This window comes from Eucalyptus grandis, chromosome 3, assembly GCF_016545825.1.
Source record: "Eucalyptus grandis isolate ANBG69807.140 chromosome 3, ASM1654582v1, whole genome shotgun sequence".
Classification (NCBI taxonomy): Eukaryota; Viridiplantae; Streptophyta; class Magnoliopsida; order Myrtales; family Myrtaceae; genus Eucalyptus; species Eucalyptus grandis.
Window position 1 is genome coordinate 35,511,856 of NC_052614.1, and position 16,651 is coordinate 35,528,506.

The 16,651-nt window shown below is 39.6% G+C and overlaps 2 protein-coding genes across 2 annotated transcripts; one reads left to right on the top strand and one right to left on the bottom strand.

Annotated features, from left to right (window-relative positions):
- The first annotated feature begins 2,645 nt into the window (after positions 1-2,645).
- Positions 2,646-10,328, top strand: LOC104437325 (RNA-binding KH domain-containing protein PEPPER). Its single transcript, XM_010050261.3, has 6 exons — positions 2,646-3,267; positions 4,890-5,148; positions 6,870-7,018; positions 7,124-7,375; positions 9,230-9,424; positions 9,871-10,328. Exons 1-6 carry the CDS (start codon positions 2,830-2,832, stop codon positions 10,042-10,044), a joined length of 1,467 nt encoding a protein of 488 aa, XP_010048563.1. The 5' UTR covers positions 2,646-2,829; the 3' UTR covers positions 10,045-10,328.
- A 248-nt stretch (positions 10,329-10,576) lies between these two features.
- On the bottom strand, positions 10,577-16,262 carry LOC104437326 (transcription factor bHLH35). Its single transcript, XM_010050263.3, is given in 6 exon segments — positions 10,577-10,932; positions 14,807-14,977; positions 15,343-15,508; positions 15,510-15,574; positions 15,781-15,940; positions 16,082-16,262. Coding segments are annotated over 6 exon segments (726 nt in total). The 5' UTR covers positions 16,156-16,262; the 3' UTR covers positions 10,577-10,842.
- Between the last annotated feature and the right edge of the window lie 389 nt (positions 16,263-16,651).

Here is a 16,651-nt window from a genome sequence, read left to right on the forward strand (position 1 = left end):
TTGAAGGTCACTGTAGCACATGAGGTGCCATGTCTTTCGACCACAAAGATGATTTGTTTGGCTTGCTCGACTCCCCAAATGAAGTGGAAAATGAATCCTTTGAGTGAGCTTCCAGGCCTTCCTCGGCAATTAGATTCATGAACTTTGAAAGTGACTGAGGTCTTGATATTCCACTGTCATTAACCTTAGCTAAGCCCATCAGCATCTTCACGATAGTCAACATGGATGGTCGAAGCCTTGGTATACCTTGTGCACAGAGAAGACCAATCTTCATAAATAAGCATGCCTCTTACCTATGCTGTTCCCCGTCCAGAGATGTGTTTACTAAGGTCATTAGCTTCCCTTAATCATGCAACTTCCATGCCTATAACACATGTAGATCAAGAGATGCACACATTTGCAGCATGACAACTCAACTTCCAAGCCAACAAAGAGCAAGAAAGTCTCCAAACCCCAAGCCTATCTATCCACATAATCTCCTGTTAAACTCGGAACCAATTTTCACAAGGAACACCAGCACTCCTTAACAGGAACAAAACATTGTGAAGTTGCCCATGAACATCCGTGTTGTGAAGCAAAACACAAAAGACCAGTGCCTAACTCACGACTAGCACGAATGAGTTTTATGACAAAAGACCAGGTTGAAAAACAGAACAAAAAAAATGACCAACACACACCATTGATCTTAGCGACAAAAAGTCCAGCTCATAACTCACCATTAGCACAAATAGGAGGACACCTATGAAAGGGTGATATTCAAGAATAAGAATGAGCGTTTTTCTGGTCTATATCAGGCTTCATCTCTTCTTCTTAATTATGCATACAAAATCTCATTTTCCATGTTTGGCAATCTCATTTTAGTGTAATCAACAGTGTATTACTAGCGACCAATTCACTAACATATTTTGATAGCAACAAATTTGCTGCAACATAATACCAACTGGAATGCTAGATTAAGTAGACATACACCAAATAAGGAGCGGATAAGGGCATTAACAAATTTGGGCAGTAACATAAGCAGACGATTAGGGCAGCAACAATGATTTGGAGCCAAAAACCAAAAAGCTGGAAAAGCAATGGCGAGGGAGACAGCAAACATGCAAAGGAGCAGTTGTAAGGGAGAGAGCAAGTGAGGAGGGCAATCGAGCGAGGAGCATTCGAGCAGACCATTTGCGAGCTTTGGCAGTCAAGTGAGCAAACAAGCAAGAGCAATTCAGTGCAAGCAGAGTAGATGTGAGCAATGGGAAAGAGGGAGAGAGAGAGTCGGGCCAGGGGGGGGAGAGAGAGAGAGAGAAGAGAAGAGAGAGAGAGTCGAGCGAGTGAAGGAGAGAGATCGCGAGGAGCAAAGTGCAGTTGTCGCGGGGAAGAAAGCAAGGGGCAGGAGAGGAGCAAAGGAGGGTTTTGTTTTATAAAAACAAAATTGGACTTGCAATAAGTTTTTGATGATAGGAAAGGAAATTGGCCAAATTTCATTAATGAAAGGTTTCAACATTTCTAAAATGCTGAAAGTTCAAAGCAAATCCCCATTTACCTTGAGTTTTTAGCATTCTTAATGCAAGCCTTCCCCCAATGCCCCTTGAGAATGATTGCCAAATGCCTCAAATCTTTTTCCTTTGCACATGTGATTTCCCATGAGAGCAAGTATTACTTGAAATATAAACAACTCTTGCATTTATCAAAGCTCGTAAAAAATTATGAATATGTCAACTTCAAAATATTTTAAGAGGTTTCTCAATAATGGGAAGACAAAGATATCGAATTGAAAGACATTGATTGGACATAAGAAATCATTTGAAAACCAACTGTTTTGTGAGTAAAATTGGCTGCGAAGTCCAAGCATAATGGCATTTGAATTTGAAATTGTTTTTGGACAAGGCGATGGAGCTCAAAAAATCATGATTAGAACGTGAATTGGAAGGAGTATCGACCTGGATGTAAGTCAAGGTAGCAAAAACATGTTGAATCAAGACATGATTAACTGCCTAGAGATAAAATGTTGTGGCGACGTGAAGATATTAGAGTCAAAAACTTTTGAAATGTGAATACATGGTTAAAATTGCATGAGAAGTGCTTATGGACAGTTATATTGTAAATTTTATAAATACTAATACACGCATCATAAGAATCCCGAACAAATAGGCAAAACTTGTTATCTATATAAGTTATCTTTTAATTTTTATATCATGACTGTAGTTTTCAAATATCTCATCATCAATTAAATTTCAATAAGTATCTTAATTGAAACTTTCGGTATTCGTATCTCTCCATCTTTTGCTTTACTATCGATTAAACTTTGGCAAAATATTATGTACTTTGACATTGATTAAATTCCCCTTGAAACACGTATATCTATTTCCTTCTACTTCAGCAATATATCCTATTCGAAAGAATCATAAAGTCTATCCTCTTTTATAAAAATCGAAAAATGACATTCGATGGAAAGATATCCCGTCGTCAAAGACAATTGAAAATCAAACAATTATCTCCTTCCTCCATCACCAAGACAATCCATAACAAAATTCATCATAACCCGGTCCCAATGGAAAAGATAAATGAATTTCTTCACCGATAAGCTTGTTTGTGAATTTTTTTTTTTTTGTTTTCAAGATAAATAAGCGAAGCAGATTTCTCCACTTTCTTTCAACCCTAAGCCAAGAATAACAACTCCTCCGACTTTACCCCCCCACTCCCCAGAAATCCCGAAATCACAACTCGGCACCTCCTCGGCCCGTCGTCGGTAGGCCATTGGCAGAAAATTTCGCGTCGCTCCCTCGACTCCTCCTTTTTTTTTCAGCCCTCAGCCCTCAGCCCTCAGCCCTCCCCGCATCAATGGCCGCCGCCGCCGCCGCCGCTGCTTCCGCAGAGAGCCCCTCTGCCGACAACCTCGAATCCGAGCCACAATCGCCGCCGCTCTCCGCCTCCGGAGTCACCGATTTGAACGCCTTGCCTTGCGAAATCATGGACGCGTCGACCAACGGAGCCGGAGCCGGAGCTGGAGCTGGAGCTGGAGCTGGAGCTGATCAGACGACGACCGCTGAGCCGCCCCAGGCGGAGGCCGACACCCAATCGGCTCCCCAGGCCACCGCCGCGGAAGCCGATAAGAGGTGGCCGGGATGGCCCGGCGACTGCGTCTTTCGCCTCGTCGTGCCGGTTCTCAAGGTCGGGAGCATTATTGGCCGCAAGGGGGAGCTCATCAAGAAGATGTGTGAGGAGACTCGCGCTCGCATTCGCGTGCTTGATGCTCCTGTCGGCACTCCCGATCGCGTCGTAAGTTTCCTAGGGTTGGCTCTTTCGTTTACTAGGTTTACTCATGTTGAGCGAGTTTGAATTGAAGACGTCTAGTTCTTTCGGAGTCCTGCAGTCAGGAGGTGAAGGGAGTACTGAACTAGGGTTCTTTGGCTACACTTTTGGGGCTATGGATTTGATATATTCGCTTGCTGTGCTCTTACTCGTTCTTCGTGTGTCATTCACGTCTTCTAGTTTCTGTGGTGATTGAGGAGAGAACATCTTTGATGGCAACTTTTGTTCTTAACTTCATAAAACCTGCATCCAACTTCATTTTTGGGTTGATGAATAGTTTTTGGATTACAGATTTGCCCCAAATGCTATAGCTTTTCTCCTATTTGGTTGAGAAGATTAACCACTTAGGTGTTTTCCTGTCCATTCCCCTGCTTACTGCGGACCCGCTTTTTAAATATCTCCCCTTACTGGAATAGCTCCTCTCTTATCTTTCAAACATCTGTCCTTCTGAAACGGTCCTCAACTTTTCCTTAAAATTCGCAATGTGAACTTGATTAGAGTGCCATCAGCCTACAATTCCATTGCTGTTCTTTACGTTGACTATCACAATCATCATCATAGCCTCCAGCTTTCTGTTCTTTAAGGATCATGTCCATAATGTTGCCGTCCACAGTGGAGGAGCTTCTCATTGGAAGCCAGTGGTCCATTGCTTTCCATACTGGTTATGAAGCATGTCATGTATTGAATTGGTGAATTTGGGGCTTAGAGTTCCTATGATTTGATTTTTGGCTCATGGATAATAGCCTCACAGTTAGCAAACTCATGGATAAGTAAGTAACTGGCAAAATCATAGAGAAATTTGGCAGAACCTAAAGAAGTGGCTTGGTTGAGAGATAATCAAAGTTGAGTGAGTTGGGATAAAAAGAAGAAGTACCAGGAAGGTACATGAAAGTCAGGACAAAGTTGGATGAATACAAAAATAATTTACCCTCACATATCCTTGCTTCCACTGTGCATGTGAACCAAGTAAATAGAGAAGGCTGTTAAGAGAATACCTATTCCATTACTATCCTACTAATTCTATCCCAGAGGAACAGTTATCCTCTTCTGGATGCATTCCCTTGCATGAGTCAAATATGACCTTAGTAGATAAAAGAAGGCTTGTGTGGAGATAGGCTCTACTTATTCCTGAGACGAACTAGCAGTTAGATTTTTGAGATTGTTAATTTAAATCTATCTTAAACTGAAGCACAATCCTGAAAACGATTTGGGTTTTCATATAGCCTCACATTTTTGGAGTCAATTGTAAAGAACTCCAATATTGTCACTTTGCATCTTGTAGTATGGCTTTGTACCTCTTTATTTGGTTTATGTTGCAGAAATTACTTGAGACAGTGGCAGTTTTCTTGGATTATTCCATGCCAATCTGATTGCCATGGTTCCATTGCCGTGTTCTTCATCATTTGTTCTATTACATTTGATTGTGTGAGTGCAGTATTCCATTTTCAAGCTACTTGCATGCTGTTATGAATAAATTTCATTGTATGTATTCTGCTTTAACTTTAAGATTTCTGTAGTGCAGACCATGGCAAATTTTGCTAAGCAAAGTACTTTTCCCCTTCTTGCCTTTGCTATGTAATGTTTCGCAGGTATTGATATCTGGAAAAGAAGAGCCAGAGGTGCCTCTTTCCCCTGCAATGGATGCTGTAATTAGAGTTTTTAAACGTGTCTGTGGACTGTCCGAGAATGAGGGTGATGCTAAGTTGTCTGGAGCTGCTGGAGTTGCATTTTGTTCCATTCGGTTCTTGGTGGCTTCCACTCAAGCAATAAATCTGATTGGAAAGCAAGGTTCACTAATCAAATCGATACAAGAGGGTACTGGAGCTTCTGTTAGAGTATTACCTGAAGGTATGCTTTTATATTTGTGCATACCTGTGAATTTTAGACGGTGCCACCTTTGTCGTGACTCATGTTTATAAATGGAGAATGGGAAAAAAAAAATTTACTTGATAATTATGACTGCGTGTTTTATTTGGCAGTTCAATCTTACGTCTAGATGTACTCCTAGCTCTCTTTTAAACATCTGGAATAAAATATCTTGAATAAATGTTGAATATGAATTTCACTGTTAAAATTAGTTGTAATTAAGAAGCATTAAGTCATTTAGGGATGTTAAATAGAGGGTAATTTAATTTGGGGAGAAAATAAAAAGAACACTTATCTGATATGAAATGTGCAATTGATGTATCTAGCATCCAGATCTTCCTGATCTTGTCAACGGAAACATGTGTCGCAGTTACGGCAGGAATGGAGATATTGCTGTATGACCATAATTTGTCATTGTGGCATTATTACGTGGTAAATATGATACAGAGTAGATTAGAAGTTTTTGGATTTGCATTTTGCTCAACTCATTTCTCGATGCCATTGTATAGAAGGATCATACTGATGCCAGTCACATCTCATCTGTCTAAACGTTTTCATTTACCATTTTCTTGTGTCTTCATTGGCCTGGGTTTGATCTTGAGTTCGTTTCTTAGGTCAAAGATTATTGTTTTTATGAGAAAATGAGCAACCTATTCATTTTGCACAAAATGTCTTGCTTCTAAGCTTTCATAGGCTTCATTTCAATATTTTTTGTTTGCTCATTCGCCGATGTGCCCTGCCAAAGTGGCCTTCTCTTCCCTCTCTTTTGGACCTCTCCAACACCTGAATTTTGGAAACCTTGTGTGCTAGAAAGCTCTTCTGGTGGACTGAGTGAAGTGGTCTAGTCAAATGGTTTTGTATGATGAAGCAATCTGCCTCTCGGTCTTTTATTTGCATTTTCAAAACTTGAGTTTGATCTTATAGAGTTATAACCGCAGGGGTAGTTTATTTGTATTTACTTAGTATATGGCTGAGGAATAACGTTGGGCTGTGGAGTTATATAATATTTGTTCCCTAAGACTATGAAAGCAGAGCATGATTTTCATTAATGGGCTGGAATTTAGAGATACATAAGTATAAGCTGAGATTTTCACACATTCAGAGCATGTACATGGGTCATTCTGGGATGTCGATGCCATTTTAGTCAAACTTTCTCTCTGGAAACATGATCTCTAGTATGGAATTGTGAAATAATTTGCCCCTTCCTTCCTCTGGTGGTAATCATCCTTCCATAGGGTTCTTTGTAGTTGAATCACCGATCTTTGTACTAATTTGCCCCTTCCTTCCTCTGGTGGTAATCATCCTTTAATGTTAGTCGACTGTAGACACGATGCCAAGAACTATCGGAGAACATTCTAGTGTTACCAGAGAGGAGTTAATAGATGATTTAGGTTAGTGTTATCTGGTTATGTTATATTTGTCTTCTGACTGATCCATAGAAGTTCATAGATAAGTCATTCTTGTCTGATTTCAATTAGGTAGTGCAGCAACTCAACCAGTTTTCTTCCTTTCTCCCTCTCTATTTCCCCCCATTTTTTGTTTACTGTCTCATTTGTTTCCTTTTTCCTTGATGAAATTTAATTAATGGTTATGGGCCAAGTATTTCCTTTTTTCGAGTGCCTTTTTCTTAACATTATCTCCGGGCTGAGTTTTGAACAGTGATTTTTGCACTGTCAATTATTCTGAAATATCTTCGATGGCAGGTGAGTTGCCAATTTATGCTTCTACAGATGAGCGAATCGTGGAGTTGCAAGGAGAGGCATCAAAGGTTCTTAAAGCCGTAGAAGCAGTAGTTAAACACCTGAGGAAATTCTTGGTTGATCATAGTGTTCTTCCTCTTTTTGAGAAGAGCGTAAGTCCTTATATGTTGAGTTGTACTTTGTAGTATTTACCTATAAGCTGAGTTGTTGCCTATATTTTTCTGCATTTAAGTACTAATTTTTCCCCACCCGTTTAGTGCAATAATGCAGCCCAACAAGATCGTGCATCTGAGACTTGGAGTGACAAGTCGGTATTGCATAGTGCTCCAACTGGAATGACAACCGATTATCCACTCTCTTCAAAGAGAGAATCGCTCTATATTGATCGTGAAAGTCAGTTGGAGCCGCAGATTGCACGTACTGGAGTTTCACTCTATGGACAAGATCCCTCCATACCTGCGATCCGATCGGCAAGATTTGGTCGTGCAGGTGCTCCTATTGTCACTCAGGTAAGTTCTTTTCTCTATCCGTTTTGGCTTCTTTAGTTAATTTTGCCTGATTTGTTGCAAAACTCTCTTGTAATGCTGATATGTATGAAACCTAGTCTATTCTGAAGCATTATGTGATCATTTTTGAATTTCATTTACTTTTTAGGACTCATGTGGTGTTTTAGGCATCAATGGGGCGCATTAGCCCATTTAGTTAGCTATCTCTTTCTTTTTATATGAATGAACCTAGATGTAGCATATTTAAAAGGATTTATGCTATACAAACGTCTTATCTGCTGTATTAAAAGCATGGCATCCATTCATCAACAAATTTCTACCAGAAGTGCGCAGTTTCTCGATAATTTTTCCTCTCCTTCATACAAAACCTCCATAACTGGAAAAAGAAGGATGACAAGATACTAGATTTGGCTGAAGATAGCCATTTCTTTACAAGCCTGACTCAATGAGGAGATGCCTAGAGTCTAGATAATGGACTCTACATACTAAACTCCATGAGTTGGCCTAATGTTGACTGGTCCATTGTAGTAAATAGAAGAATGTGATCCTGCTTTGTCAGGGAGTGATTATAATCCACCTCCATGGACCTATTTTCCAGCCCTTCATCATATATTACTGATGGACGTCCCTGGTATGCACCATGTTGATAGTGGACATCATTTTTAGGCTTGATTTACTGCATGAATGCCTTAGAGAATAGGAGATTTTTTGTACTTCCTGATTTGTGAATCCTCACATACTTTGTGCAGCACTTAAGTTTGTAACCCCTTGGTGAATTTGAGCTGTTGGAAATTGCTCTTCGCAAGGATCTGTCAGTACATGGGTCACGGTTGACCATAAGATGACGAAATACTCAGTATCATGCAAAAGGAAAAATATAAGAAAGGCACAATGAAAAAGTTGCTTCTTCTATTTGCCCCTTTTTGGGTTCACCTGATATACATGCATGCTTTCTGTTGGGTGAAGTTCTCTGTAATGGCCTAGGTCCATTAGGCTAAATTCTGTGAATGGTGCTGCCACTTCACTGATTGAGATGGTGCTGCCACTTCACTGACAATAATTGAAAAGCAGGAGCTCATTTTCCCAGCCATCCCTTTCTAAACATGTTTTTATTTCTTGGATTTCTGGATGTCGGGATTCTCTTATAAGTTTCTATATATTGGAATATTCTTCAGTTCCCTCTGTAACAAGAACTAAAACACGCAGGCCCACCAAAATACTTATAATGACACCCACACACAATCCTACACACTACTCACACTACTCTCTCTCTCTCTCTCTCTCTCTCTCTCGCGCGCGCGCGCACTCTTAGATGTGCTCATCAGGCATGCCCACCTTAATGTCACTTCCAATTTACTTCACCCCATTTTCACCTTATTCCTCATTAGAAGCATCTCTGAAGTGCTCAAGGATTGTTTTGCTATGACATATGACGTACAGATGCTTTGGAAAATCTCAGTTTCTTAGTTGATATACCTTTTGTTATTCTTCAGAGTGAATCCCTGCTTGAAAATTCTGTCTCTTGCTCTTTTTTCCCAGGCCAAAGGCTTTCTTTCTGCTTTGATGCTTAAGTTAATATTTAGACGTGTAGTTGTCCAGACTTTTAATGGAAGGAGTATATGCTAGCAGATAAGAACAAATGGAGTTTTTTTCTGTGCTCTTCTATGTGGCTTAAGGCTTAGATTTCTGAAAATCTAAGATTATAATGACTAGTGAGCTATATCTACTGCATAATAGATTCAATCTTTGGCTGGTTGCAAAAGTAAAAACTTTGAGTTCATATTGAAGTCAGTAAGCTATTCTTGTCTTTTCCTTTTTATTGGTGTTGTATTGTTTAAATGTTTTCTCCTGTTTTAGGTTGTGCAAACAATGCAAATACCACTGACTTATGCTGAGGACATCATTGGCATTGGTGGGGCTAACATTGCATATATCCGTCGAACTAGTGGGGCCATATTAACTGTGCAGGAGAGCAGAGGACTACCTGATGAAATAACCGTGGAAATAAAAGGCACTACATCTGAAGTTCAGACAGCACAACAACTGATTCAGGTAAGTGGCATGTGAAGATTACATGCTGTTTTATTCTTTAATTAACTTGTATTTGGTTCTTAAGTTGTCCACATTATTAAAGTTGTTCTTTTTAAAAAGGTGTGCATATAACATATTAATACAATGCTGTCTAATTGTGGTTGATATATCTTATATAGAACTATAGTATGGTAAATTTCGCATGTATCTGCCTATTTATATAATATGAATGCCCTTTCCTTTTGCACCAGCTGTGATCCTGTGCGAGGCCTTTAGGAATCCTGATAGCCCAACCATGTCGATGTTGTCTATTTTTGTTTCCTTTGTTCTTTTGTCTCGTGCTCTTATATAGAGCTTTTGGAATTTGAAAGATCGCATAAATCCTGATTTGATGATGTTTCAAATGTTCCAAGTCAAATAATATGATGGTGCCAAATGTAAGACTAAATCAATCCATTTGTCTTCAGGAATTTATTAATGGTCATAAGGAGCCAGTCACCAGCAGCTACGGCAAGATAGACAGTGGATTGAGGTCATATTCTCAGTTGGGTGATACTTCTTACACGTCTTCGTCATTCTCTTCACAGCCATACGGAGGCTATGGTTCTAGTTTAGGAGGCTACAGTAGCTTCAGGCTTTGAAGTGTCGGATTTAATTTGCCTTGTTGCTTCCTATCGGATCCGTCCTGCCTTCAATTATTTGTAGTTTTGGGGAAGTATGTGTAAAGTTTACTTGAGTTTGTTCCTCTCTCTACAAAAATCGGTAGCTGTAAAAACTACTCCACTTTGCTATCATGTTAAAGTGTAGTTATGCACGTCAGGTTTGTGTTATTTAAGCACGAAGGGATGAACTTCAGAGTAGTATACACAGTGCGGAACATATTCTTGAGCGGTCAAGGCGTTTTATGCGAATTCAGGTTTCTTCATTTTGTTAGTTGTGTCAAAATCATTTCTCTCAATCTGCTCTGAAGGGGCCATGACAGTCTGTCGCGCAGTTAGCATTGGAGTGTAGACGCATTTTTTTTTTTATGCATTGGGTGTTATTGAGTCCTCTGTGGATTAGGCGGTGTTTCTGACTTCTTACTCTGTGTTGAGTCTCGAACCTGAGACGAAGTTATTCGGGCCTCCTTGCGGTAGGTTTTGCAAGGGAAGAAGTAGTAGTAGAGATGTGATATCAAGAAGAACTAATCTACGCTCTGTATTCATTGAAACACTCTTTTTTCGCTTTTTCTTTTCTTCGGGATTTGCAAAGACAAGCTGAGCAACATACAAGTAGTCTCGACTCTTGAGTAACTATAGTAACGGAACTGGTAATACATTCATCGCGGCACGGATGAGAGAATACCGAGGAACAATGACAACAGACGCACACAGAGATAGAGATTGAGAGAGAGAGAGAGAGAGATGAGTTTCTCGGGCAAGTTTTCTCATGCCATTCGATCAAATGCTCATAGGGCTCTGTGGGTCGTTAAGCGCTGCGATGGCCGTCTCGATCTTCGTCTTCAGATTCTCTTTCTCATTCTCATCCGCCTGCATCAAACGAACACATAAAAACTGGGTGAATTAAAAATCCTGATTTCTTATACGTGTATATCGACCTAACTCAATTTAAATCATCGAAATCAAGCGCGTTGAAAATGGAACCGGATGACCTGCGAAGTCCTACCGGCCTCGTTCAAGCTCTCTAATCCGGGTGGGTCAACCGCGGGAAGCCCCGGCCAACAAGAGCGGACAGAACACGATGTTGGTAAATATGTTAGACTTAAGGAGCCCCTAATGTCGTATTGACTCAATAATTGGAGTCTCAAGCATTCAATTATTGACAGATACAGGTACGTGGATCTTACCTGCGCATTTTTCTATAGGGCCAATGAGATATTACAAGCTGGCTTAATTATTTAATGTCTACATGACCAAGCATCAAAATCTTTTCTTTTAGATTATTTTCTGCTTCTATTTTTGTACTCGCATGATTCAGCAATGGGCCCTCCAGTTGCGCAATAACTAGTGTACAAAAGCGCAAAAATACAAAAACACGGGATCCAAGCGGGACCATCTAATTCTTTTGATAAAGAGGCAAGTGTCCCATATGACTCATTAATTTATTCACTTATTTATCTATAATATGTCTTAGGTGACCCGGAGAAGAGCTAATAATGCCGGAGCAGATCACAGCTCAGTTTTTCTAAGGGCCTTTTTTTTAAAGAAAAAATATTTTCCAAAAATCAATCGCTTGTATCACTTATAAAAATGCATTAACAAAAAAAAAATTCGTCGTTCAAAGAAATGCCCAAACAAAAATTATTGTCAATAATGAAAGTATTTTCATTGACTAATTATCTCAAACGATATAAGTAATTAATTTTTTTTAAAAAAAAATTTGAATTTTTCATTCCTCACAAAGCAAATGAAGATGCAATTTGATCGTAGCGCAATGATGAAGAAAGACGAGGAAATGATTGGCAATTTGACATAAAAGTTAGGTGGCTCATAGATGAGGGCACCCAGATAATGTGGAGAACGTGCGGGAAATAGAAGCGTGTGAAAGAGACGTAATGAATAAAGAGGAGACGTAATAACCAGCGTGGGACTCGAGTTAAATTAATAAATAGTGAAATCACTCATAATATGGCCAAAAAGTAAATTGGTCACACGCTTCGCTACGCGTTTCTAGTACCAGCACGAGCTCCTCGTGCGCATCTAAATCATATTTAAACGGATGGAACTTTGAATTTAACATTAATATTATTTTGCCTTCCTTCTTACTATTTAAAAAAAAAAAAAAATCGGTCTTAGGGAAAATCATGGGTTTACCTTCTCTCTCAGATGTGACTTGGTCCCTCTTGCGACCGTGTAAGGCTCGCGAAAACTCGTTGTCTTTTCGCGAAAGTTTTTATCAACGTTATCAAGCACCCAAAAAATTTCTTTTTAAGTTTTTGTTCTGTTTGCCACATGCAACAAAAAAGAATTTATATCGGTTGACTTTGAGATCATGACTGATCTCTCTTGATTTTGAGATAATATTTTGTATGGCAATGAACTTTTAATTGTAATGGGATATCACAGCAAAAAATAATAATAATAATAATAATAATAATAATAATAATAATAAAAATAATAATAATAATAATAATAATAATAATAATATGTTGAGATTATGAAGCTGAAATTTCAACCATTTAATGATTTTTTTAATGATAAGTCATGTGATCTTATAAGTAGATTGACAATCTTAGTTTGTCTTTTAAATTCAGAGGTCGTTTCGTGTAATTATTTGATCCTTCTAAAAGAAAAACATGGAGTATTGAAGTCTTGCAGCTAGCTCAACATCAATCTAACCCACCAGATGAGCAATCAAGCAAACAATTGATGTATAAATAGATGTGTAATTGTTGTTTATCGTGTATATTTTCGACTGACATTGGACACAAAATTAATGATTTGGAAATTCAAGATCTCTCCTTCAAAACCCAAAAAAGAAAAGAAAAGGAGAAAAGAAGAAGCTATGGGCCTTACTTAAGAGGTGGAAATCTGCGAGATGTGAATCTCATCATTTGCATCCAATATTTCCTCCAAATCTCTGTATCTCATATATAACAATAAGCGTTTCTATACTATCACTTTTAATTGAGATGCTTCAAAAGCTGCTAAACTTAATAATGAATAATATTGAGTAACACTAGATTATTAAAAACATTGTGAAAAAATTATTAATGTTGGGTACTAATCCGTTGTGTCACAGTACCGTGAAAAGGTGCCAACACCAAATACATATTCTATACAAAAGGACAAAAAAATGTTGTTTAAAATGATGTTTCACGGATCGATAGAGCATCAAAGAGTTTTTTTTTTTTTATATGATCCTTCGAGAATGCATTTCAAACCCTCGGAAATCGTCCCATCAAAAAAGAGAATAAATCACACTCACTAATTATAAATCTTTTAAATTTTTTGTGCGTTATATCACGAATTACGATTGGAAAGATCCCTTGCCCCGGAGCAGAGGAACGCCTTCTCGTGTGCTCTTAGAGCAACTGAGGAGGAATTCCCAACCTCAACAGGCGATGAGCTTGCAAAGAGGCAAAGGGGAGAACCTCGCCGTTTAAGGTGGAAATATGATTAGATGGGGGGGCCATGTTACATCCCCTTTTTCAGAAGAAATTAACCTTTTCTCTTTCCTCTGACCAGCTAGCATCCGACCATACGAAATAAACTAACGTGTTCTTGCCCTAAATTGGACATCCAATTATGGAGCTCCCCACTTTACTATAAAGTAAAAGTCATTATCTGTACCCAACTCAGCGGACCCACCATCCCTCATTGATACCCCCTCCCTATGAATGAGAACCATCTAGAATCTTTTCATTGGGTACTGTGTATATATACCCAACGAAAAGAGAAAAATTATATATATATATATATCTATGTTGCTTATTAATATGGAGATAAGGAAGAGGTTGGTATGGTGATAGTCTAGTGGTTTTGTTTCTTTCTGGCCAAAATCTGATTGTCTTCACATCAACAGTGCCACTTCTAAGTGGCCCCATTATGATTCTAGTAAGTTGGGGCAAGAAGGTTTTCTTAATTTATCTGTCGGCTTTTAAATTGAACATCATCATAAGTTAATGGACAAAATGGACAAAAGAGTGTGCTCCGTTAACAAAGTTCATTACTCTTCTTTTAAATAAATAAATAAAAAATTGAGATCACATAAATTTTAAATCTTTCTCGAGATCGAAAAGATTTTTTTTTTTCTTTTTTTAGTCTTTACACATATGAGTTGGGATTTCTCGTGAAACTAGATATTTCTGTATCAATTATTGGCCTTATATTCCAGAACCTGTAGTTTGCATCCCCGCAGCTTAAAAGGACTTATTTGTTCTTATGCACGTTTAAACCTTGAAAACGATATCCAACGTCAAGAAAGGGATAACTTGGGGAAGAAAATGGAAACTTGGTCAATTGTGTACGAATTGAAGATGCAATTTGAAATCCAATTAAAAGATGAGGACGGTAATTGTAGGTTGTGAAATACAAGGAGCAAAATTTACCTTAACTTTTTTTTTTTTTTTAGCACTAAGACATTAGTAAACTATGACGTCATCCTTCTTATCAGACCTATTAACTAAACCATCAATGATCTACTTTAATTCATTGTCAGAAAATAGAGGGAGGAGTGCCCGGGTCGGGATTCGAATTCGAAGACTAAGTTGCCCCAAGACCAATGAAGGGTAAAAAATTACCAATTAAATCGGAAAAAAAGAATGCAATTCAATATTCACGACTCCGATTTTTACCCTGCTTTTTTATTATTGGAAATCGAAATACTTAAACGGGTCGATTCATTCCTCTATTTAAAATCTGAAATTGTAGGGGGAGAGAGAGAGAGAGAGAGAGGAGTGACCTCAATGAAGACCGTCTTCAAAAGCCGGCCTGAGAAGGAAGTGATGTTGGCGGTGATGATCTTGAGCTTCAAAGACTCGAACACTTCGCACAGCTTCACCATCGTGTCCGTCCTTTTGCTGCACGTCAAGCTCACCACCAGTGTCTTCTCTCCCATGTATGTGATCCTCAGCTGCATATATTGTTAATTCCTTTTATTAGACCCTTCCAATTCCCATCACCAACATCCTCACCCACGTATCCAGCCATATCGTATTTGTTAATGTTCTTCCGGCTGGCCTGTTGTCCCACCCGCTTATTATAATTCCCACGAGGATTTCAATTGGGGCAAACTCTCGGATTCGCTCCTCTATTGAGACAGATCACCGAGGTTGGGAGAATTCAACTAATCATTTTTTTGTTCAAGATTGAAAATTAAGCAAGCCCAGAATTAGAATCAGCCTGGACAACAACATCGACATCGCGATTTTTTTTTTTTTTTTTTTTAATTTTTTTTAAGGGGGGGGTGAAGAGAGAGAGAGAGAGAGGAGAGATTACTTCAAGCACTTCGATGGGGGAGATTCGGGAGCCCCCGGAGTCGTAGAACGCGTCGGTTCTCTTCTTCTTTGATCTCAAGTAGGCAGGAAGATCTTGATCGAAGTCGTAGCCGCCGGAGCCCTTCTTCAATTTGCCGGATTCGAGCTCCAAAATTTCAGCTTGGATCCTTCTCTTGATCGTGCAACTCTTGGATGTAGTCAATCGCATCCTTGATGATGGATGCCTTATCCATCTGTACCCCAAAAAATAAAAAGCACCGTACCCATCGGATTTAATCCGAAATTAGACATGAGTACAGTCTCGAGTTCAGCAAAAAACAGAGCAACATCACTCTCCAGTCTCAATTATTGAGAGGTGGGGGTGTGACGTCGGACCAAAAATCCTGTGCGGTTTGCGACTGCAATTGATTGGGTTGGGGGGGGGGATCATGGTCATCACCTTGCTAATGTTGGGCACCACCGCCCTCAATGCGAATAGCCTCTCGTTGAGCTTCTTCCTTCGGTTCCTCTCCGACACGATGTTCTTGGAAGCAGCGGTCGACGCCGCCCCGTCAGGGGAGCTCGAGTCGTAGTACCCGGATATCGCCTCGTCCACCCAACTGCCATAATTTTCCAAACTTTTCTGATGTGATGATCTAGGCAAGTATAGGGTAGGCCTTGATTAATTGACTGGTTGTGCTCTGGTGTGTGTATACAGAGAGAGAGAGACAGAGAGACAGAGAGAAGGAGAGAGATGAAACCTGTCGAGCTCTTCATTTTGGTAGAACATGGTCGTCTCCCAATAGTTCTGGTATTCCTCAACATTGTTGTCCATGGCGTGCTTGTGGGTTTTTCTTTTCCGTGTGTTTTGTTTGGGTATCAAAGATAGAGAGAGAGAGAGAGAGAGAGAGAGAGAGCCTATGAGGTGGTCGCCAGAGAAGGGAGGGCAGGCTATATATACGCAGAGAGAGAGAGAGAGAGCAAGACTCCAAGGAAGGGGAGTGAAGGATGGCACCATCGTCCCCAACTTTTGTCACGTGGGGAATTAAAATTTGTTTCTTGATCGCTCTTCTCCTTCGTCGTGTTCTTCTTCTTCCGTGAAACATCGCGAAAAAGAAATGAAAAAAAAAAGAAAAGAAGAAGAAAAATGGGGAGGACCAATGGAGTTTTAGTCTTCGAGCCGCGTGGACGTTGGGGACATGGATCGCAGTTTCACATGTCACCATACGCCTGTCTCCCTCAGGGTACTAAGAAATAACATGAATGCTTCTTTGGTTGGATTTCCCGAGTCCCACGTGGGTAAGCCCCACTCGGAGAGAGTCTGATTAAAG